Source organism: Onychomys torridus, chromosome 3 (assembly GCF_903995425.1).
Source record: "Onychomys torridus chromosome 3, mOncTor1.1, whole genome shotgun sequence".
NCBI lineage: Eukaryota > Metazoa > Chordata > Mammalia > Rodentia > Cricetidae > Onychomys > Onychomys torridus.
The window spans coordinates 102,566,114-102,590,428 of NC_050445.1; the positions used below are offsets into that span (position 1 = coordinate 102,566,114).

Genomic DNA, 24,315 nt, shown 5'->3' on the forward strand with positions numbered 1-24,315 from the left:
CTTCCCAGCTGGTGACACTGTTAGGGAAGGTTGTGAAGCCTGAGGAGGCAGAACCTTGCTGGAGGAAGTGGGGCATTGGGAGTGGGTCTTAGAGTATTATAAACTAGCCCTACTTCCTATCTGCTCTCCGCTTCCTAAGTCTGGTCCAATGTGACCCCTGCCGCCAAGCCTTCTGCATGACAGACTGCATCCCATCCCCAGCTGTAAGCCAAAGGAAACCCCTCTCTTAAGTAGCTTCTTGGTGGGTATTTGGTCACAGGGATGAGAAAGTAACTAACATAGCTATGAAAGAGTGACCAACGTGGTCAGGATAGAAGTTTCTGGATTTCTAGTACTGCTACTACTACTATTAACCACAACACCTGCATCATCACTCATAACAGTGTTTAGTGCTATTACTAGGAATGGTACTTATCATTGTAGATCATGACAGTACTAGCTACTGTTCCTGGGCCACCTATGTTATGCTGAGTACCGCACTAACTGCTTTCTCAGCTGATGCCTGTGTAAGCCTAGATCAGCCCTTTGCGGGAGACACTGATCAGACCCCACTTTGAAGAGAAGGATGCAGAGACTCAATAAAGGGACATCATTTGCCCACTATTACTGAAATAATAACAGCATTCTAGGCCGTTCCAGTCTGATGCCTCAGTTTTTCTGTTTGTTTGTTTGTTTTCTGGTTTTGGAAATATTTAAAGATAATACTAGCACATGGATGTCCCTCTGCCTTGCTCTGCTTCAGATCATTGTAAATACCAGATAACATCCAGCCCTCAGCACCAGCTTGTAGACTCAGTTGTCAGCAGTGAATAAGTTCCTGCCCAATCCCCGGCCTCCCTGCAAGCAGAGATGGTGCAGAATGCTGGGCTGTGTCTCTGTGGGCATAGAACTTGCCAGAAGTAATCTTTCTTGACTATGTCCTGATGGTGGCTGACAATTTTCCATTTTCTTTTCTTTTCTCTGCTAGAATCTCTTACAGATGAGAAACTAATACCTGAGTGGGACAGCTTCCTGTCCTGGGAGTAGGCAAGACAAATTTCTGATGAAACCCTCCAGCTCCTCAGGTCTGAGTTCGGGGTTTTCTCCCTCTCAGTGCTGACTTAAAGCCTATGGATGCTCTTGGGTTTATCTGCTCCATTCAGAACTCTCTCCATCATGTATTACCACTAAGTCACTGACCTAAGACACTGCTTTAACTCCCCATCACTTTCCAACATGATCTTCTGTTTGCTTACATGGTTTGTGGACAGGAGGAGAATGAGAATTGCACTGGCATTTCAAACATGCCTTTACATGTGTGTTCACTCATCTATTCACCACCTTTCACCCATTCACCCACCCACTTATCCACCCACTTATCTATACAGCCAACCATTCACCCACCCACCCACCCATTCATCCATGTACCTAACCATTCATCTACCCATTCACCTACAAATCCATTCATCCATCCACCCACTCACCACACTCTCACCCACCCAGTCATCCATTCACCCACCCAGCTACACATCCACACTTTCACCAACCCACTCATCCATTCACCCACTCACCACACTTTTACCCACCCACTCATTCATCCACCTACCAACTCATCCATCCATCCACCCACCATTTTCATCTACCCACTCATCCACTCACCCACTACTTTCACCCCCCCACTCATCCACCCACCCACTCATCCATCCTTCGACTCACCCACACATCTACCTATCCATCCACCCACTCACCTACTATCCACATTCCACCTCACATCTACTCTCCTTCCTTTCCATTTCTATGTCATCTTCCCTATCCTGGCCCTGAGAATATTCTACTACTAGCAGTATAAATTACATGTAAAAAACACACGGAGCAACAGGTGACTTCCCCTTTTGGGCAAAGATATAAAATGGACGTGGCAAATTAGTCACTCTTTAGCGTGACACTGAGCACTTCACCAGTGAGACAGAATTCTTGGATGAATGAAGCTCAGTCAAGAAGTTCCAGCAGCTCAATGATGTCTAGAAAATACAACCCAAACCTCTCTGGCAGAGACACTCAAGAGCCTTCCTGACCCAGCTTGCCCTTACTGATTTCCACCCACACTTCAAAATCCCCAATACTTAAAACATGCAGAAAGCAGAGAACACATTACTTGAGTTTAATAATTATTAAGATGTGGGCCACTCTTTTTCCTTTGAAACTACTTTAGGAAGTAAACTGTTACAGAGACAGTTGAAGTCTTTGGATCTTTCCCAAGACAAGAGAAATCCTTGGGTCCTTCCTCCCCCTCATTCCTCAACAGCTGTTCTATGGCTGGTGTGTCTGCTTACAGGTCTACAGTCACCTGGCCTTATTCCAGACAGGGGCCTAAAAACATACAATTTTCACCGGGAATCTACATTTTACTAAAACACTGCTCTGTGTTAGAAAAGAGACTGTTGAGATTGGCTCTCTCTAGCTCATGCTGGCTTCAAACTCAACATCCCTTCTGTGCAGTCTTCTCAAGTGCATACAACATTGTGTGTGCAAATGGCTTACAACATTTTCAGGTTATATGTGGTAGTTTGATTGTATTTGGCCCCCATAAGCTCAGAGGGAGTGGCACTATTAGGAAGTGTGGCCTTGTTGTAGGAAGTGTGGTCTCGCTGGATGAGAATGGATGATACAAGCCTTTAATCCAGACCTTAAGGCTAGAGGACACATCCTCAGACTGGGCCACACCTTCTGTTGGAAGTGGGTGAGCTTTGAGGCCTTTTTCTCAAACTTCCTCCTAGGAAATGCTGTCCAAAGATACCATGGTTGAAGAAGCAGTTTGCCTAAGCATGCACACACACCCTTGTAGAGACAACCCACAAGCAGTAATTAATCAGCACAAGGGCCCAACCTCTAGGCATAACTCAGCAGGCGTGTCTCTCAGCTTCTTTATGACTCCACCACACACTTTGCCCCTTGATGCCTCCTGCTCCTCATCCTTTTTCTTCTGCAGGTGGGACCCCAACCTGCACTGTATCTCCAGCTGAGAGTCAGCTTCCCAAGGAAGCCAAGCTGGGATCTATTCTAACCATCAAGGTTCACCACAGCACTGAACCCTCAATATCATGCCTTCCTTGAACCTCCTTCTAAAGGAACTTGGGTAGGGATGACCACCCCTCCCCATTGCTTCCAAACAAATCATTTCTTTGTATCTACCTCAACTTCTATAGTACCCTGTTAGCTCTGCAAGGGGGGGCATTGTATTTAAATTGTTTGTCCTGTTCATCACCTGTCTCTACCACTGAGCTAGACGTATCTGAAGTAAAACTACAGCTTCTACCTTCTTGAGTTTCCTTATCTGTAAAATGGGACAATGGCAGCATCTTCCTCCCAGACTTGAAGAATTCAGTGCACACAGAATGCTCAGGGCCCTGCCCAGAATAAGCACTCACTAATGGTTTTTTGCTACAATTGCTTATCTGCCATCATACTAGCACTAGTGTATGTGTACTGAGTGAGTAGGAAAGGCTGCTGAGGCCTGTTTCACAGGCTGTCTCCCTGGGAGACAGTGGAGACAGGCTGAGGTCCCTCATCTCTTTGTTCTCCCCACCCCAGTGCAGACCTCACCGCTGGACCCTCCAGCATGCAAACCCTCACTCTCTCCTGCAAGAAAAAAAAAATGAAAAATAAACTTGGCTTTGAATCCAAGGCCATGGCTGCTTTTGATCTCTGTTACAAAGCAAAGCAATTATTGGACACAAAAGCCCTGATTTATTTATGAAATGCGATGGACATCTTCGAGGCGGGGATGAGAAAACTCACTGAAGACCAGGTCCTTGTTGCCACACAGTGAATGGCTGCTTTCAAACACAGGCCCCCCAAATGCCCTCTCGTCTCTGCTAAGAGTCTCTCCTCATTAGCGCTTCTTCCAGAATGCTGCAGCTTCCAACAATCAAATTCACATCACGGCCAGGGCAAGTAATTAAATTCTACAGGCATCGGAGTGCAGAATAATGGATGGCTATTGTGAAAGTAGCCGGAGGAAACGGAATGAGGCTGCAAATGGGGTGGGCTGCAGTAGCCAGTCTCGGAACAGTCAGGGGTGAAGAGGTATGAGTGGGACACACAGTGACCCTCCCAGCTGGTATACTGAATGCAGCTGGATTCAGAGCTGGGTCAAATACCTGGGTTTGGGGAAGAGTATTCCCTCGGCAGACATAGGCCTTGGCTTCCTTAACTGCAGAACAAGGAGGCTACCCTGGAAGCCCTTCCCATGCCAGTTTCCACAATCAGCTGAGAGCTGGTTAGAAATGCAGATTCCCAGGCCACATTCTAGACTGACTGGCTCAGCAACTGTGACTGTGGATCCCGGAAATCTGCTCCTAACACATCTCTAGGGGACCTGCCCCAGGCTAGACGATGACACTCACTGGCAGCTAATGTTTAAAGGTGAGACCACAAACTCAAAGGCAGGCAAGGCTGTGGAGAGGAAATAAAGGAGTCAATACAACATTCTGGACAACAGTAGGGAAGCTGGGCAGCAGAAAGCTCTGTTTGGTTTGGTTTGGGTTTGGGCTTTGTGAGACAGGGTCTCTAGTAGCTCAGGCTTGTCTAAAACTACTATGTAGCTAAGGCTGGCCTTGAACTCCTGATTCTCCTGCCCCCATCTCCCAAGTGCTGGGATTATAAGTAAGTGCCACCACACCTGGTGTGAAATCTGCAAGTTTTAAAATGTTGGATCTTCATGAAGTGGTTCTCAAACTGTGGGTTGTGACCCCTTTGGGGGTCAAACAGCCCTTTCACAGGGGTCACCTGAGACCACCAGAAAACACAGATACTTACATTACGATTCATCACAGGAGCAAAACTGCAGTGATGAAGTAGCAACCAAAATAATGTATGGTTGGGGGTCACCCCAACATGAGGAACTGCATTAAAGGGTTGCAGTGTTGGGGCATTGAGAACCACTGTCTTAATGTCATAACCAAGCACGTTATGTTTAAGAGCTGAATTCACCTGAGACTGCTGTCTGCACCCTCACTTCTGGTGTGCCTCTGACCTCCGTCAGGATCCATCTGTTCTGTCTCCTGAGCTCCTGCCTTGCTCCAGAGCTCCCAACCCCCTCCCCTCACTTGGCAGACTCCTATTTACCCTTTAACACTCTCACTGTTAACTCATTCCCAAGTCTCGGTCCCACTTTCTACATCCCGACTGAAAACAGAGCCGACAAACTGTCACTAGAAGGTGTATGGGTTACTTTCCTATGGCTGTGATAAAACACCAGCCCCGAGGCAACTTCTAAAAGAAAGGGTTGAATTGGGCTTATGATTCCGAGGGGTTAGAGGCTGTGGAGGTAGGGTGGACACTGAGAGATCACATCTCCAACCACACACAGAAAAGGAGCCTTTGAAACCTCAAAGCCTGGCCCCAGGTCCATCCCTCCTCCAGGAAGGCCACACTTCCAAATCCTTCTCAAGCAGCTGCTAAATGGGGACCAGTTCTCCCCATAGAGTGTAACAGGCCCCCAGACCTTAGCACAACTGACTCCATGATGGAAGTACCTACCATTCAGGCTGTAAAACTCATTACATAGACAGCACCTGCCAAAACTAAAACAAAGGCCTAATCCATCAAAGTCCATAGTTCTGGGAAAGTTTCTAAATGTACTAACCTTGCTTTTTAGTTTCCGTGGTTCCGCATCTGGCTAACTGTTCTTGTTATGTGAAGTATGTCAACTTGGAACATGGTTTTGTGCTCAAAAGCTCATCCTGAGAAAGGCTCAGTGCTACACTGGGATCCTGAACACCCAGTGTAGTAATGGGCCAGCTAACAAAGACTTTGGCTTAAACCCATGTCCAAGTAGTCTTCTCTGGTGAATACCCCACAACAATGGGAGACGGCTCGTTCAAATCACCACAGAAGGTAACACATGCAAGGACAACATGAAGACCTTATGACTCGGGCCTTCCCCACAGAGGAGGAGTTCATGCCTCTTAAGAAAACTTCCTTCTTACGGCCTGAAAAATCACTCAACTGACTTACCAGAATCTAATAAGAAGAAGTTTTAAAAAGACAATCATGGGGGGAGCTGTGCAATTCAGGCCAATTATAAAGTTGATGGAAAAGCAAAAATATCTGGCGGTTTCAGCTGAGACATGAGTGTCAATCGTGAGCTGAGACTGCCACCAGAAAAACCAAGCATTTTCTTTCTTGGTGCTACTGGAGTTGAAGTGTTTGAGCCAGCCCTCTCCACTCCAAGCTGGTCAGTTCTTTCTCCTGAATGCTTCTCACCACAAACTACTACAGGTCAGAGAAAATTCAGAGTAACCCGTGGTGAGGGTAAGCAGCTTCCAGGGAGACCGCAAAGCAAACCATAGAGATGACCCAAGTGAACGGGAATGTTTGTCTCCAGGCAGCGAAGACCTGGGTGGACCACCTTGATTTCGGTCTCCAAGCAACAAACCGGTTTCTGCACTTATAGGATATTTGTGGCCCTCAAGAAGCCAAGAGCAGAAACCTTATACTATTCCATTTCTGCACTGAAGGACTGTCTATTGAGCACAGCTGTCCCCAGACAGAATGGGCAGTCCTGAGAGGTAGGGCGTATCCTTTGTTGAGGCACACCTAGTTAAACACGATAAAAGGACTGGAGTAGAGAGTCCAGGGGACATCTAGTATCTCTTTCCTCTCATAAAGACACCCCAGCTTTCCTTGGGGAGCCACCCTCACCCATCCCCAGCTCTGTGGATCAGCAGAGTTGAGTACCTCTTCCTCCAGAGGTAGGCTTCTTCCCTACACTTAGGTGAGAGAGCTTCCTCACCACAGGGGCAGGGTCAAGGGTGATCACATGTCTGTGCTGGACCAATCAGATTCAAGCCTAGAGCTGCTGGAGCCACCTGGTCCTGGAAGTGGGACAAACTAACTGAGAAACGGCTCCTCATCAGACCTCTCCCTTGAAAACTGGGAAACAGACACCAGAGCCATAGAGCAGAAATAGAGACTGTTATCTGAAAATAATCTTTGTATCCCTAGAAGCACCCCCATGCCTCAAGCCAAGGGCATCTTGAAAAGCTGGAAAGCCTTTTCCTCCTTCAATTCAAGCAGGGGGAATTGTATTTCTGTTGTCCACAGCCACAGGACCATTTCAGATTGCCTCTAAGACCTCGTTCAGTCCCACTCTGCTCTGTCTGAGCCAGACCCCTCCCATTAAAGCCAGCCACCTCCAGGAGCTTCAGGAATGCCTTTCCCTAGTGCTGGGGACTGAATGATGGGCTAGTCATGCACACTAGTCAAGTGTTCAGTCTCTGGGCTACATCCCGAGCCCTTCTGTTATCGAACTGGGGCGGGGTATCACAATCTGTGCCCAAGTCAGGCCAGCAACCAATAAACCAATAAAAAGAGCCAATTTAAAAGTGGAAAGAAAAAAAAAGTCACATTGAGAAGAGGGACAAAGAGCTACAGAAAACTCTCAAGTCCACTTTTGGGGTCCTGAAGTGAGATGGAAGTTTAAACAGACAGCCAAGGATGTGCACATGTAACATGTGGCAGTCAAGGTGTGGTCCCACCCACTGACTCATCTTTGTCTGGAATTCAGTCTCATCCTGAAAGGTTCTGACAAGTTCTGATAACTATGGGAAGTATCTTACAGGAAGACAAGTACACACACACACACACACACACACACACACACACGCACGCACGCACGCACGCACGCACGCACGCGCGCGCTCTCAGGGTCTCACTATGTTGACCCGGTTAGTCTGTGGCCTGAGCCGGCCTTGAACTTATGACGAACTCATGATGACTCAGTCTCCAGAGCCGCTGGATGACAGAGCTGCACCTCTAAGAGACACGAGCTTCTGGAACTTGCAATGCTCCCACTTCTCCGTAAAACCGAGTCCCGTGGGCTAGGGAGTGGCTCAGTGGTTAAGAACACACTCTGCTCTTGCAGAGGACCCAGGTTCAGTTCCCAACACCCACGTTACTGCTCACAGCTGCTTGTAACCCGCATTCCAGAGGATCCAGTGCCCTCCTCTGCCCTCCACAGACACTGCACACACGGTACACTTACACACATGTAGACTATTTATGCACATAAAATAAAAATAAAAAATAACCAAACCAACCAAAGGAAACAAATGAAACCCGAGCTATGCAAAGGAGAGCAGGAAGTGATGAAGGTATGAGGCAGATAAAGATCTGGGAGGAGACGGCAGCAGGGCAACTACTTCAGGCCCCCGGCAACCATCCCTGGCCTCCCGACTGCCAGAGTAAGACTGGGTGGGTGGTCAGGAAACACCCCATCAAGCACTAGGACCCCAAGTTGGCCACATACTTCCATGCCAGGGACCCCTAACAAGCTTCCATTTCTTGAGTATGTGTGTCACACCTAATGTTGCCACTCAACCTGCCTTTGCTCTTCCAAGTGGTCCCCAGTGTAGGCATTGTACCAGACCCATTTCCCAGATGAAAAGACTGAGGCTAAAGAGATTGGCCAGGGTAATCAGTGAAGCATTACAGAGACAAACTTTAAAAGCCTTGCCTTGGCTGGGCGGAGGTGGCGCACGCCTTTAATCCCAACACTCGGGAGGCAGAGGCAGGTGGATCTCTGTGAGTTCGAGGCCAGCCTGGGCTACCAAGTGAGCTCCAGGAAACGTGCAAAGCTACACAGAGAAACCCTGTCTCGAAAAACCAAAAAAAAAAAAAAAAAAAAAAAAAAAAAAAGCCTTGCCTCACTGATGGTAAAGGGCTAAAGCCACATTTAGACTCTCCTTGAAGCTGCCCAGGGCTTTCTCTCATCTATATAAAATGGTGTGTACCCCCACCATTTGCCCAGGACTTAGTCCTGAAGTGGCTGAGAGAAATATAAGAATCCCCCTCTATAAGGAGCGTGGGGCTCAGCTCCAGTTATATATAATGTGGGCACAACAAAGAAACCTCACTGGGCTAAACCAGCCCGGCACACTGGTCCCGACTCTCCCAGCCCACAGGGGCCAGGTCAGTTCCTTTGTTCTACAGGACAGGCCTGGTAACGAGGCAGCCAGGAGCTCAGCTGTGGACATTTTTCATTATTTTCCGCCCTGTTAACCCCCATCACAAGCCAGGCTGCTGTCAGGCTAAATGAGAACCGCAAAGATTTATCTCACTTGTCCCAGGGCTCAGCGCCGGGCGGGAGGGGGGGGGTTCGAGTCCTAAAGGCCTGGACGACCCTTCCTCTCTGAGCCATTCCCACCCAGGAAAAGGCTGTGACAGCAGCAGCGGGCGGGGGCCACACCAGGATCGGGACTCCAAACCAGCAGACAGCTAAAGCTTGTCAGCGGGCCTCAGTGAAGCACTGTGGGTTTTTTTCTTTTTGGCACTGTATTTACCTTTCTAACTATGTTTGTTTATGCAAATATTAAACTCAGACCACATTTCATAAACACAGCATCAAGAAGAAACCAGAGTGTTTCGCAGGGTGGGGAGGCTGTGAGGAAGCAACTACAGCTCTTCTGTAGAAGTCGTCCTCGAAACAGACGAGCCACGCACAGACCTCAGAAGGATGGTTCTATTTGAAGTCAGCAGTTTGGGCCCTTCCTTGTGGGTCTAGCAACCCTGGGTCACCAGATCGCTACATTGGTACCTGGGAAGAAGAGCTGAGCTATACTGGGGAACAATCACTGCTGTCCCAGGGTCACAGCCAGCTTTCACAGAGCAAGGCCAGGCTAGCCTGTGCTGCCACCCCGCCACCAGGGTGTTTCTACCCATTTCACAAATGAGGAAACTGAGGCACAGGAAAAATAAGTCATAAGCCCAAAGGCACATAGATCACACCAGACTAACTTATCCCCTCTAACATCAGCTGGGATGGTCTGTTAGCATTTCACAAATGAGGAAACTGAGGCACCGGTTTAAGTCACAGGCCTGAAGATACACAGGAATCATGGGTTTAAAGGGATAGTACCAGGATTATTTTCTTTCTAAAATATTAAGGAATTTAAACTCCTGCTGAGCTGCTTTTCCCCTCCAGGAACAGCATGTCTGACCTTCACACAGGTCCCCAAAAGCAGCCGATTTCAGCCTCACTCAGCAAATTAAGAAGGTTAAGAGACACACCCATTTTACAGAAAATCCAGTTCTTCACACATTTACATAGAGCCTCCATTGTGCTAGACGTTGTGTAAGACACTTGGGACAAAGGCTTCAAAAAAATCAATGACTCTCTTCACCCTTGACTACTGGATATTTCTGGGTAAAACCTTTCTTTCAGCACTGGAGTATTCCACCAAAGCTTTAAAAGTAAACCAGCTTTTGACCTATGATTCAAATTGTGGAAACTGATCCTAAGTAACAATGGATGTGGGGAAGTGTAGTGACATTTGTGTATCAAATAAAGATTGCCTGAGGATCTGAGGACAGAGCCAGCCATTAGATTAAACATAGAGGCCAGGCAGTGGTGGCACACACCTATAATCCTAGCACTCGGGAGGCAGAAATCCATCTGGATCTCTGTGAATTCAAGCCACCCTGGACTACATGAGATTGACTCAGTCTGGGAGAGAAACAGAGCCAGAGAGTGGTGGCACACACCTTTAATCCCAGTACTTGGGAGTCACACACCTTTAATCCCAGCACTTGAGATCTCAGGCCTTTACTGCCAGTATTTGGGAAGCACACAGGCCATTAATCCCAGTACTAGGAAGGAAGTGAAATGGCTGGGTGGAGAAAGGCATATAAGGCGTGAGGAGACAGGAACTAGGCCTTTTGGCTGAGGACTCAGAGATGTTCAGTCTGAGGATTCATGGAGACAGGATTGGCTGAGGAGTTGGCGAGGTAAGAAGTGACTGTTCCTTTGTTTCCTTTGATCTTTCCTCATTTACCCCAATATCTGGCTCTGGATTTTTATTATAAAACCATTTCAGATTCATACAACAGGAAGAGCTCACAGTGGGGCTTTTTGTAACAATAAAATAATGGCATTTACTAAAGTGTTCAACAGAAAGAGACCAGGTACGTAGGTCAGCGTAAGTCAATATAACAAAATGTTGTGCAGTCGTTCAAAACAGAAGCAAATTTTCAATGTAGGAAATTTCTGACAGAGAGCATTACCTAAGTTTGGTAGGTGACATAAGGAGGCAGTAATATCAAAAATACAGTGTAATCTTACACAGGGGGAAATGTGTATGTATTCTAGAATGTGCACATATTATAGGCACTCACAGGAAATATATTTATATAAGTATACATAATGAAATTTCTAGAATTTCAAAGTGATTGACTGATAAAATTTCTGTTGATTTAAATTTTTGTGCCCATGTCCCACCTCCATCTTTCCAGACTGCCTATGGTACATGTATACTACACACCTAGCTGTGTAAAGGTGTTTACTCCATCTTTCCAGACTGCCTATGGTACATGTATACTACACATCTAGCTGTGTAAAGGTTTTTACTCTTGTCTCCATAGGTGCTAAAGTGGTTGAGTACACACTGTCTTTCAAAGACGCATACAGAGGTCAAATTTGGGCTGGAGAGTGAACCCCTCTACCCCCTGGATCATTCAATACCTGCTTTTCTGGTCCCTTGTCCCCAAAATACGTCACACCCTAATGGTAGAATATTGTCATGGCCAGTCTGGGAAAGAGACCTGGGGCAAATAGAGTAGCTCACCTTTTTGAAGAGTCTGATGACATCCTCACTGATCTGGGAAAGGCGGACGATGACGTTGTTCATGAAGATGTCATTGAGGGTGGCATGGTCCCGGCTCTCCCGCCGGGTCTGATGCAGTACCAGATACCAACAGTTCACAGGTGAGAGGAGGTATTGATCCTTCCTGTGGGAACCAAGATGGCTCAGGTTGGCCTCACGTCAGTTCACGTGGTCACCCACTTTTGATCCTCACAGTCACCTTCAAAGTTAATCTTACTACACTTTTTAAAACTATAGAAATAGGCCAGAGGACTAAAGTGATATTCCACAGTTATAGAGTAGTTCTAGAGCTAGACTTTGGGTCACTGACTCTGTCTCTGTCCTGGACGATCTATGCCCACCTTGAACACAGCACTTGCCACATTCTCTTCCCTCTTCTGGGAAGAATCCATCTCAATGGGGCTGAGACAGATTGCTCTGAAATATTTCATGGTTTCTAGGTCTATGCAGTCGGAAAAAAAAAAAAAAACAAAAAGATACTTTCTCTCTGCTAACCTGTCTCCACTAACCTACAGAGTCCCCTGGGTTACTGACACCTTTGTCCTTCCCTAGGGAGCTCCTGACCTCCCAGAAACCAGTGTGACAATAATGATGCTTGAAAGGCCTGAAGGGTTTGGGTTCTGCACGTGGGAGGAGGGGCAGAGGAAGGCACGTACCTACAGGACAAATAAGCCTTTGTCCCCGAGAGTGGCTGATGGAGTCTCAGACCAACTCTAGCTGGACATTGTCTAAAATGGGATGTCACACTGTGATCCCCTGAAAACATATGAGAAATGCACGCCCCAGCCTTGCACTCTGCTGTGAGTTGAAGTCTGAAGATCTCTGATCTGTGTTTCACTGCTTCCCAAGCTAATGAAACAACACCAAATCGCTCTCTTGTCTCTGCTTTCCCAAAGACCCCTCTGTGGGGCTCAGGAAAAGACGGACAAGAAAGAAAGGCAAACAAAACCCTAAACTCAAAGGCTATTGATGACCCCATCTTGTCACATGGCATACCTGAGCTGGGGTTCTTAATCTTCAAGCCCCAATCTTTCTCTTATTGTGATTTCTAGGGTGAAAAGAAATATTGGAAACGAGGCCCACCACTAGCTCCAGAGAACCTCAGCTTGCCTTGTTGCACCCTTGTCCTGAATGAGGGGCTCCTCAGGGAGCTGGCTAAGTAAGGAAAGGCGGTTGCTAAGTCAGTAATGGTGTGGAAGGTAACTGCTGATTCCCTCCATGACGGTGCCCTCCTCACCAGGGCCCACTAGAGGTGTTATGGAGAACAGCCCCATGGACTTCTGGCATGTTCCTCTCTCACCATCCCCCCAGCTCCTGGAATTTGAGAAGGTAAGAGAAGAAGATCCATTTAACTTCAAGGAGTTTTTTCTTTTCTTTTCTTTTTCTTCTATCACCAAGTGGGCTGAAAAATCTATGCAGCAAATGTTTAGGAGAAGAGAATTTGAGATGGAGGCAGTGGTCACCAGCAGCACTGGCTTCACTTGGGAATAACTGGGAATACACATTGTCAGGGTGCACATGCAAGAAGATACAACCCTAAAGAGGCATCCTTTGCTGATACACTGGAAAGATCTGGAATGTTAAAATTCAGCCCAAGCTGGATTCCCTGGGCATTGATTGAACAGAGGGTCCTGAGTTCCTCCACAGGCGACTGTAATACAGATTCTGCCTTGAAGGGGCTCCCTGTCAAGAGGTTGAGACCAGAAAAAAAAAAAAGGAAAAGAATTAAAGAGGGAGACCATGTGGGTCAATAATGCAGATGCCCAGAGCATCCATTTGCTGAATTTAAGGAGGCCCAGCCAAGCTCCTCCTATGCACTTGGACTCCAGTCCCTTTCCATGGCCAGCTCTTCCTGCTGGGACCTGCACACCCTACCTGGTCCACACTAGCACCTCCTTCTTCCCTGGTTCCTCCCCCACTTCCTGTAAGTATAGTTCAAATGACTTTTCCCTTCAGAGAGCAGTCCCTGACCATGTGCTCCGACAGCAGTTCTCAAGCGTCCTCTCTGGCCTGCGACACTGGCATTACATAGGAGTTTGTTGGAAGTACAAACCGTCATGAGCACTGATCAGAAACCCTGGAGTTTGGCCAGGGCTTCACATGCCCTCCTAGGGATTCTGACACATGTGTGGCTCTGAGAACTATGCTAAAGTTCAACTTGAGTGTCTCCCAGTGGCCCATGTGTTAAATTCTCGCTTCCCAGTGTGGTGTTGTTAGGAGATGGGGGAATCTTAAGTCTTTAGTTCATTGAAAGCACAGCCTCGTGTGACCCCAGCCCCTCCTCTTCCCCTTCTCTACTTCCTGGCCATGAGGTTATCAGCTCTGCTGTGCCATGAATTCACACCACACCATAATATGCTATGCCCTACAAACACAACACGGAAGGCCTGAAAGCCCAATTGTGGACTAACACCTACAAGACTGTGAGCCAAAAAACAAAACAAAAAACTATAAAAACCCTTTTCTCTTAGAAATTGGCTGTCTCCTAGAAGTCCTTGTAGTTTCAGAAGGCCACCTGATATATTCTGCCTTTAATTTCTATGCCTCACCTCTCACCTTCCTGGCAGCTCTTAGAGAGCGGATACTGTTTCTGTTGTAACCACTGTGCTCAGGGCCCAGCGAAGTGGCAACCATGGCAGAGATGCTGTGGAAGTGTGACCCTTGAGAAGAGATTTCATTTGTGCTGGGTTTTTGAAGGATGGATAAGGGATTTCCAATCAGAAGTGCGTGTGTGTGTGTGTGTGTGTGTGTGTGTGTGTGTGTGTAAAAGAGAGAAAGAGATACAGACAGACTGAATAACAAATTATCTCAGGAAGCCATGAATTCTGAGACTACACCTGGAAGATTGTTGGAAATGAGAAACAGGATGGAGGCTTCATTGTGTCAGGTGTGGAGTGTGTCAGGTGTGGAGTGTGTCAGGTGTGGAGTGTCAGGAGTGGAGAGTGTCAGATGTGGAGGAATGTGTCAGGTGTGGAGTGTGTCAGGTGTGGGGTGTGTGTCAGGTGTGGAGTGTGTCAGGTGTGGAGTGTGTCAGGTGTGGAGTGTCAGGTGTGGAGTGTGTCAGGTGTGGGGAGTGTCAGGAGTGGAGAGTGTCAGATGTGGAGGTGTCAGGTGTGGAGTGTGTCAGGTGTGGAGTGTCAGGTGTGGAGTGTGTCAGGTGTGGAGTGTGTCAGGTGTGGAGTGTGTCAGGTGTGGAGTGTCAGGTGTGGAGTGTGTCAGGTGTGGAGTGTCAGGTGTGGAGTGTGTCAGGTGTGGAGTGTGTCAGGTGTGGAGTGTCAGGTGTGGAGTGTGTCAGGTGTGGAGTGTCAGGTGTGGAGTGTCAGGTGTGGAGTGTCAGGTGTGGAGTGTGTCAGGTGTGGAGTGTGTCAGGTGTGGAGTGTCAGGTGTGGAGTGTGTCAGGTGTGGAGTGTGTCAGGTGTGGAGTGTGTCAGGTGTGGAGTGTGTCAGGTGTGGAGTGTGTCAGGTGTGGAGTGTCAGGTGTGGAGTGTGTCAGGAGTGGAGAGTGTCAGGTGTGGAGTGTCAGGTGTGGAGTGTGTCGGGTGTGGAGTGTGTCAAGTGTGGAGTGTCAGGTGTGGAGTGTCAGGTGTGGAGTGTGTCAGGTGTGGAGTGTGTCAGGTGTGCAGTGTGTCAGGTGTGGAGTGTGTCAGGTGTGGGGGGTGTCAGGTGTGGGGTGTGTCAGGTGTGGAGTGTGTCAGGTGTGGAGTGTCAGGTGTGGAGTGTGTCAGGTGTGGAGTGTGTCAGGTGTGGAGTGTCAGGTGTGGGGTGTGTCAGGTGTGGAGTGTGTCAGGTGTGGAGTGTCAGGTGTGGAGTGTGTCAGGTGTGGGGAGTGTCAGGTGTGGGGAGTGTCAGGTGTGGGGTGTGTCAGGTGTGGAGTGTGTCATTTGTGGGGGATGTCAGGTGTGGAGTGTCAGGTGTGGAGTGTGTCAGGTGTGGAGTGTCAGGTGTGGGGAGTGTCAGGTGTGGAGTGTGTCAGGTGTGGAGTGTCAGGTGTGGAGTGTGTCAGGTGTGGAGTGTGTCAGGTGTGGAGTGTGACAGGTGTGGAGTGTCAGGTGTGCAGTGTGTCAGGTGTGTAGTGTGTCAGGAGTGGGGTGTGTCAGGTGTGGAGTGTCAGTTGTTAGATAGGTGGGCAGAGAGATGAATAGAGGATGAAGATGATAAATGCAAGTATGGATGAGCAGTGCGTAAGTGTGAACATTAATACAAGGCTTAAAAAAGGAGGGGTTGGGGATTTAGCTCAGTGGTAGAGCGCTTGCCTTGCAAGCACAAGGCCCTGGGTTCAATCCTCAGCTCCAAAAAAACGGAGTAGCACTCATGAAGGAATCTCGGTTCAGGCAAGGGGAGTTGGTGAGTGCTGGGCGGGAATATTAGGAGCACGGAAGTGTAGACAAACACTCCTCAACGGTGCATTTCATCCTGAAGAGCTGCTGGAAGGAGGAGCTGGAGAGAAGGGTGACTCTGAGATCTGCCTTTGGGAGATCTTCCGTTGGGAGGAAGCCAATGGTAGACTAAGAGGGGAGCTGCAGGGAAAGAAGCAGGTTTGGGCAGGAACACATCCCGTCCCCCTATCCTACTACTTCCTGGGTGGTGACGGAGGGAGAGGATTAGAGCAGAGATGCCATAATTGAGCTGTTACTGAAACTGCTGCAGGGGCTTAGCTCAATCTGAGATGCAAGAATTGAACAGCATCTGGGGAATTAAATGTGTGAAAATTATGGACGTTTCAGAGGAAAGCAAAAAGGCAAGTGATTTTGAAAGCGCTCGGAAATGCTAGATTGACTTTAATGACGGCCTTTAATTGGGTTGCCTGGCCAGAGCAAAATGGTACAGACAGACGAAAAAGACAGAACCTGTGGGCCAGGAGGTGGCACAGCCCAAGACTGGGCTAAGGAAGAATGTAGGAGGAAGGAGGGGAGGAGCAGAAAGAGGAGGAGGAGGAGGAGGAGGAAGAGGAGGAGGAGGAAGAGGAAGAGGAGGAGGAAGAAGAGGAAGAGGGGGAGGAGGAGGAAGAGGAGGAGGAGGGGGAGGAGGGGAGATAAAGCAGCTAACGTGTTGAAGAGAGGTCTGGGGTTCCTTCAGGCTTCCACTCATTGTCTCTGTGGGTACATGCATTTGCACATGTGTTCACATGTGTGGGTGCATGCATTTTGCTCATGTACACATGGACTAGTTCATCTGGGTGCTGTGTGTGTAGATGCTCAAATTCTCTGGTGAGCCTGTACCTGAGCCTTCTACTTAAGTAAGAAAGATGCATGAGAGACGGGAGACAATGCTGTAGCCTCATTAATTGTATCCATGGGAAGGAGGCTGCAGAGCCTCTCCATACCAAACCCAGAAGTAAGGTGGTCATTGCTGTCTTCTGTTGGATAACACTTTCTAGACTGAGGATCAAAGCCCGGAGTGGACATGCCCAGAGCAGAGCCGTCTGGGTGGAGAACTATTACCAAAGGGCCAGCAAAAAGGAGAAAAGAGCAAGCTGGCAAGCTGCAGAGCCACTTAGGGGTCCTGCAGGATGCTCTGGGGTGAGACCCAGAGTGACAAATGTGGCTGGGAAATATGGTAGAGACCAACAGCAAAGGGCCTTTAAGTACCGTTAAAGAGTTTGAGCTTCATCCTGAAGTCATCGGGGAGCAATAGAAGGGTCTAGAGCAGTGGTTCTCAACCTCCCTAACGCTGCAACCCTTTAATACAGTCCTCATGCTGTGGTGACCCCCAGCCATGAAGTTATTTTCACTGCTGCTTCATACTGTCATTTTGCTGCTGTGATGAAGCGTAATGTAAATATCTGTGTTTTCTGATGGTCTTGGGTGAATCCTCTGAAAGGGTTGTTCCACCCAAAAGGGGTTGTGACCCACAGGTTGAGAACCCCTGATCTAGAGCAAAAGGCGTAAAGGGGTCAAAGTATTTTTTTCTGCCCTGGCAGTGGGACTCTGGGAGGCCAGGGGCAACATCCAGGGACCAAGAGAGGCGTTGAAGGACTCAGTGCCTGGGTACTGGCTGGACTTGAGGGCCAACTGAGAAGGGTGAGGACGAAGACTCCAGGACGGCACCCATTTCCTGGCTGGGCACGCAGGGAAGCAGGAGTGGCTTTTGGGGAATGAAGAAAAGGTTAGCAGTTTGGCTGGGAGGAGAACCATGTCTCCCCCCAGAGAAGTTAACAAAGCTGCAGTCCGAGAGGCAACTCTCCTGACTCCCATGACTAGGGACAAGGAAGGAACAGGCAAGGCCAGTGAGCCATGTGTGCCTTCCAAGCAGATACCCACTCTGAAGCTCCACCCAGCACAGAAACAGCTAGCCCTGCCTTCCCATAGCCTCCCTGTCCTGTTTGCACTGCTGTGTGCGGAGTACTGCTCACGCAAACAAAGAGCTGCACATGGAGGTTCAAATGAGGAGTGTCCTCTCTCTGAACACCTGGTCCCTGGCTAAGTGCTGTCTGGGGAGGTGCAGCCTTGCTGGAGGAAGGACATCACCGGGCACAGGCGTGGGGAGTTTAAATCTCACCTCACTTACAGTTTTCTCTCTTTGCTTTATGTTTGTGGTAGAAGATGTGATGATCGTTCAGCTTTCTGCCACGGCTGTCTGCTGCCATACCTTCCCAGCCATTAAGGCCTCCCTTTTGGAACCATAAGCTGACAAAATAAATTTTTTCTTCCATAGGTTGCTTTTGATCATGGTGTTTATCACAGCAACCAAAAGCAACTAATATGCGAGGTGGGCTATCCATAGCCGAGATCAGAGTTAGAGCTAGCCCTTCTGTAGAAGGCTGGCATCTGTGACCTCCGTCACAACGGTACCAGGCCCTCACTACCTCACTGGGCCATCAATAAGCGCCACTAAGGTGAAACAGAAAGACACCTGGACCTGGGTGTGGCGCTCTTCTATGTCTTCCTTCTAGCAATGTGACAATACACAGGGCACCTATGCTTGTGGCCTTGCCACTCAAACCTAGGAGAGGGCTCCCTGGTCATTCTTCAGCAGCTCATCTGGGCAATGCCTTTATGATGTGCCTTCTGTAGGGTCGGGTTCCGAGATGACCATGAGTGCATGTGTGGCTCCTGTTCTCCACACAGTAGACAGTGTGCTGGGGGAAGACAGACTCACCGGAGGCATCTCGGGTGGGTATAGAATTAAATTGTCAGAAAGTGCTAGAGTAAAGGGGCATGTATGCCATGAGAGGCCAGGGCAAGGGACTTGAGGCCTGACTTTGAGGTTCACTGAAGTGTCTAAGAGGAAGGAGCAGTTAAGGTGGGCTTCTAAGAAGAATTAGAGGGGGTTAAGGGAAAGTACTAGAAGAGTGGCCTCTCTTAAGGGCAGGGAATTTGGTGCATGTATTTAAGGGACTAAGTAAAGACCAGCATGGATGAAGCCTAGGAATCAAGATGGGTAGGGTAGCACTGGGCGGTGGTGGTGTATGTCTTTAATCCCAGCACTCGGGAGGCAGAGCCAGACAGATCTCTGTAAGTTCGACGCCAGCCTGGTCTACAGAGCAAGACCCAGGACAGACACTAAAACTAAACAGAGAAACCCTGTCTTTATAAAAAAAAAAAAAAAAAAAAAAAAAAAAAGATGGGTAGGGTAAGAATGTTGTATCGTGAGGCTGGGGGCCCTGGGATGCTGGGCCCTGGGGTGCTGGGGGCCCTGGGGTGCCTGCTGCCTCATCCCACATACCATCGGCATTACCCTGGGACTGCAGAAAACAGTAGCTGGAGCACAGGCGACAGATCAGGATGGAGCTCCTCAGGAACCTCTGCTTCCACTCTCCTTTCCCTGGGGTCACCTGTTCTTTTTCAAAAGGCTCCCTGGGCCTGATACCTAGCCCCCTCTGCTGCCTTTTCTTGCTACAGCCCCCTTTGAGAAGGTACCAAAATGAAGGGAGCCAGCCTTCCCTCTCCCAGGCCCACTGTGAGCGACTTCTGGGCTTTTCCCATCCTGCATCCAAGCCTCTCCCCGGCAGGCAGAAGCTGCTGAGCTAGGACATAAGGGCAGAACTTCCACAGATGTACATATTTTCTTTTTTTATGGCTAGAAACTAGCAATGAACATTTCTGGTGAGCCACAGCTTGCTTGCTTGCTTTGGCTAAGAAAGGTGGGAATGAGGTTCCAAGAAACTGAAGCTGGAGAGGCCAAGCTTTGCCAAGATATAAGGTAGGAAAACGAAATTAGCAGCAAGCTAGCTCTGCCAGCTTCCCGGCTGGGGGCTGGAAAATTCCGCTTAGCAAACAGAACCCAGATCCAAGCCTGCAGAACCCCAGAGGCACGTGGATCTAAATCCAGTGTCCTGGGATCTTGGGATCTAGAGAGCATAAGTCCCAGCAGTTGACACCCTCTTCACAAACCAGATCCCTGTCTTTGGTCAAGTCCTGAAATGAAAACCCTTGCCCCATTAGGAAATACCTGGGCAACCTCTCCATCTCCTCCCCTGCAAGCCTCTGTGTCTCAGTTTATCTAACAGAAAAATTGATGTGACATGTTGTTTATACAGAACCAAGCAGAGGAAGGGTCTATCCAAGGCTCACCTGGCCAGTTATTTCATCCTTCAACCATGGGTCCTGAGTTAAGACCCATTGAGCCTGGCCTTCAAATCCCTTGATTGTCCCATAGGGGTGATGCCACCTCCTCGGACTCTCTGCTTCCCACCAGAATACTTAGAAGGGTGTATGGGCTAAAGATTGGTGAATGAATTTGCAAAGTATAAGGTCCTATATAATTCTTAAAACCTACTCTTATTCTACCTACCTGTTGAAATGGAGACAAAACTAAACTCCTACATACTACATGCCCTTTAAATCCACTCATCATTCTTAATACAAAGTTAGGGTTCTGTTGATGCAGATGTAATATATACATATGTATGTATAGACACACTCAGATAAGTCACAACCTGGTTGAGAGCTTGTAATTCACTGATTACGGGCTGAGGGCTCTGGGGAACGTGTGTGGGAGCAGTGTAAACCAGATGGAAAGCTGGGAAGAGGAGAAGGGCTGCAGCCATCACAAAGAGCACACTGTAAGATGCGCTTCAAGAGCCCTGCTACAGGAGAGAAAAGAAAACCGGTGACAGAACATGGGAGGTGCTGGGAGGTGGAAGATGATGGGAGGTAGAAGACAGGAATTAGGAATGAATGAATGAATGCAACAGTGATAGAAGATGGATGCTGGGAGATACAGATGATGAAATCTGGAGCTGATGGATGGCTGAAGCTAGAAGGTTGAAATGGCAGAAGGAAGAGAGATGTTGGAGGTGAGAGAAGGTGGACCAGGGACAATAGAATGTAGAAATAACAGACATTTGAGCTGATAATAGCAGCAGGATGGAAGCTAGAGATCAGGGAAAGTGATAATTTTCTACAAGAAACTAGAAACAGGCCCCAGTGTAAGCTTTTGCTAACATCAGGATTATCATATCCCCAAACCCAGGCTCAGTATCTCCCTTTGATTTTAATTTTAAACGTGTGTGTGTGTGTGTGTGTGTGTATGTGTGTGTGTGTGATATGTGATATGCATGCACAAACCCATGCACACACAGAGGCCAAAGGAGGACACTAGGCATCCTTTTCTATCACTTTACACTTTATTCCCTTGAGGCAAGGTCTCCCACTGAACCTAGAGATGGGTTGGTGACTAGGCAAGGTCTCCCACTGAACCTAGAGATGGGTTGGTGACTAGGCAAGGTCTCCCACTGAACCTAGAGATGGGTTGGTGACTAGGCAAGGTCTCCCACTGAACCTAGAGATGGGTTGGTGACTAGGCAAGGTCTCCCACTGAACCTAGAGATGGGTTGGTGACTAGGCAAGGTCTCCCACTGAACCTAGAGATGGGTTGGTGACTAGGCAAGGTCTCCCACTGAACCTAGAGATGGGTTGGTGACTAGGCAAGGTCTCCCACTGAACCTAGAGATGGGTTGGTGACTAGCCCCAGGGATCCTTCTGACTCCTCCCTCTCTGAAGTGCTGTCATAGACATGTGTAAGCACACATGGTCTTTATGTGGGTGGTTTCGTAAATCTGAACTCGGATCTCCACACTCAAATACAGAATATTCTTATCCCTGGAGCCATCTCTCCAGTCTATTGTTGTCTTTTTCTAAAGACATTTACAGAAGACTTTCCCTGGTCATAGTTTCTTTTTTAAAATGCTTGCCATAAACAGAAGGTACCTGAGAAAGTACCGTTAAGGGAGACAAACAGCATAATGCATTCTTGGGCAGGTGCTGAAGCCTGAGGTTTGTTGAACTATTAGAGAGGCATTGCCAATGCAGGAGCGCCAAGGAGGCTTTCTCCTCAAGGATGAACGAGAACTGAACAGTTATGGCTCAGGCATCACCAGTGAGCCTTCTTTTATTTTGAGGAGCACTGCTCAGTTCCGTACTGTGTTATGACACAGAAAGAGACAGAGAGACAGATGCAGAGATAAAAAGACAGAGACAGATTAGAAATGCCCCCCTTGCTTCAAGTACCTAGCGGGATGAAGGTGGCTGGCAGATCTAAAAACTGTTTGGTTCCTCGCTAATCTGACCTGTGCTCTGTGAGACCCACAACTAGCCAAGCCAGAAGAGAGACTTTGCACAAGAGCCTTTCCCAGACCCCTGATGCTCACACAGGTCTGGTTAGATGGTGACCCTCAGCAAGCACCAACACGGGCAGAGAGCCAAGGAAACGGACCTGCCATGCAGCGGTACAGCCAGAGGCACTTTGTGCTTGGAGTCTGACAAACCAAGACACCAATCCTGCCTGTACTGTCTGCAACCAAAGCTGTGTCCTCAGCAAATTAATTTCCCCAAACCTTACTAGCGTCAACTAGGAAGAGAAAGATGTACCTGTTCTGCATGTCATGAAAGTGCCACTAAGAGGGTGACCTTGGAGAGAACGTGGCACAAGGTAAGGTAGACACGAGGAAACATGGAAAATTAAACAACTTACTGGTGTGACTTTGGCCATGGGAGCAGTCATAACTATCAGTAGAAACACAAGCCCAATCTGAGGGCTTCCTCCATCCCTATCTCTTCTGCTCAGACCTTCAACCTGCGTTCTCTGTACACCAACTTCAAATTACATGTTGCAAAAATGCTTTTCTGTCAAGAATAACCTGGAACGCTTAATACTATCGTTTTAAGACATGCTGCAGCTGTGAGAACTGTGGCTTTCTTGGAAAGGAAGGCAGGTGGGATCCTCCCTCTCAACTGCTCTGTGGAGCTGGAAGACACTCCCAATGCTCTGGCACTGAATATCTGCACAGAATAGTATGCGGTGTCTAGCCAAGCACCGCCTAGCTCTTTCCAAACTCTGGCTTTTCCCCCAAATACTTGTAATGTGTTTAAACAGAATTCTCTGCTGCTTTTCTCTGTGGTTCTCAGAGCAGCCAGCATCATTTAAGCTTGGACAGGGGATTGTCTTGAGACATTTTCCCCTGAAACCAAGAACTACCAAAAAACCAAAGGAGTCAGAATGAAAGGGGCCCTGACTCCCCAAATACAGGGTACTATTTGAGTGGAATGCCATTACACTTTGGGATTTGTATAGAATAGAGCTTTGAATATGGGGTCCCAGAGAGCCCTAGTTTGCAAAGTATAACTACTTATCCTAGGAAGGGGAAATCTTATGGTCATCTAGCTTTCAGAAAGAAGACAACAGACTTAGTACAAACCTCTCAGAGCCTTCTACACACTGTACTCAGCTGTTAAGAGCAGTCAGTGGCTGGGCATGACAGTGCACACCTTTAGTCCCAGCACCCAAGAGGCAGAGATGGGTAGATCTCTGTGAGTTCAAGGCCAGCCTGGTCTACATAGTGAGTTCCAGATACAGAATTTGTTTTCTTTTCTTTTTTTCCTTCCTCTACCAAGTATCTCAAAGTATTGGTGTTTTAGAATATACAGCTCTTGGGAGAAGTCTTGGTCACAGGAAACCTCTGCCTCTGCAGACCAAGCCATCTTGTTTCAACCAGACCACCCACCCACCTGAGAAGCAGACTCAGGCCCCTATGTGATGCCCTCCAGGGCATCTTCTGCCAAGGGGATGTTCCTGTTCCAGCCCATCAGAAGGAAAAGGCAGGCCCCTCCAGAAAGGGCAAGACTGTGACTTCTATGCTGGTGACAAGGAAGGTAGACAGTGAAGCCCACAAAAAAGACTGAAACCACTTGTCATCTAGAAAACCATCTGGTGGCTGACCACCAGAACCCCAGAAAGGCTTGCTGCTGCCCCATTGCTTCTGATGCAGGAGGCTGAGAGAGGCCACAGACTCTGCATTTTGGAGACTATTTTACCAAGCCTTACACACCAGCCTCTTGGTGGTCCCCATTCTCCAGCCAGGAGGCCACTGTCAAGGTCATCCGTCCTCACAGCACCGCAGAACCAAGTACCAGGCACCTGAGTGGGGAATTTGCTCAAATGGTTTCACCAAGCTGAGGAAGTCAAAAGTACACTGCCCACTATGACAGTTCTAATTACCACTGGACATTTATTCAAGAAACATTTGTACCAACCGAGGGCAAGCCTTCTGCTAGCTGCTAGGTACCCTTGCTCACTGGTCATCTTCTCTGTCATTTCAGACTTTGAAACCCAGTGCTCATCCACAGAGGACAGACCAAGGCCTCAGCCCAGGGTACTAGCTTTGCCTCGTTCCCAACACAATCCTTCCCATCTTAAGTCAGTGAAGGATGACCATCTGGATTCCTCCTCCTTC

At 48.3% G+C, this 24,315-nt stretch overlaps 1 protein-coding gene and 1 non-coding gene across 6 annotated transcripts in view; one reads left to right on the forward strand and one right to left on the reverse strand.

Annotated features, from left to right (window-relative positions):
• Positions 1–24,315, reverse strand: part of Srgap3 (SLIT-ROBO Rho GTPase activating protein 3) — a 224,895-nt gene that overhangs the window by 82,017 nt on the left and 118,563 nt on the right. For all 5 annotated transcript variants that reach the window (XM_036180553.1, XM_036180551.1, XM_036180552.1 and 2 more), the window contains exon 3: positions 11,604–11,766. In XM_036180553.1, the coding sequence (XP_036036446.1) occupies positions 11,604–11,766 (163 nt within the window). The remainder of the gene's footprint in view (positions 1–11,603; positions 11,767–24,315) is intronic.
• On the forward strand, positions 15,864–15,936 carry Trnaa-ugc. The gene has a single exon. It is a non-coding gene; the product is annotated as a tRNA-Ala (tRNA).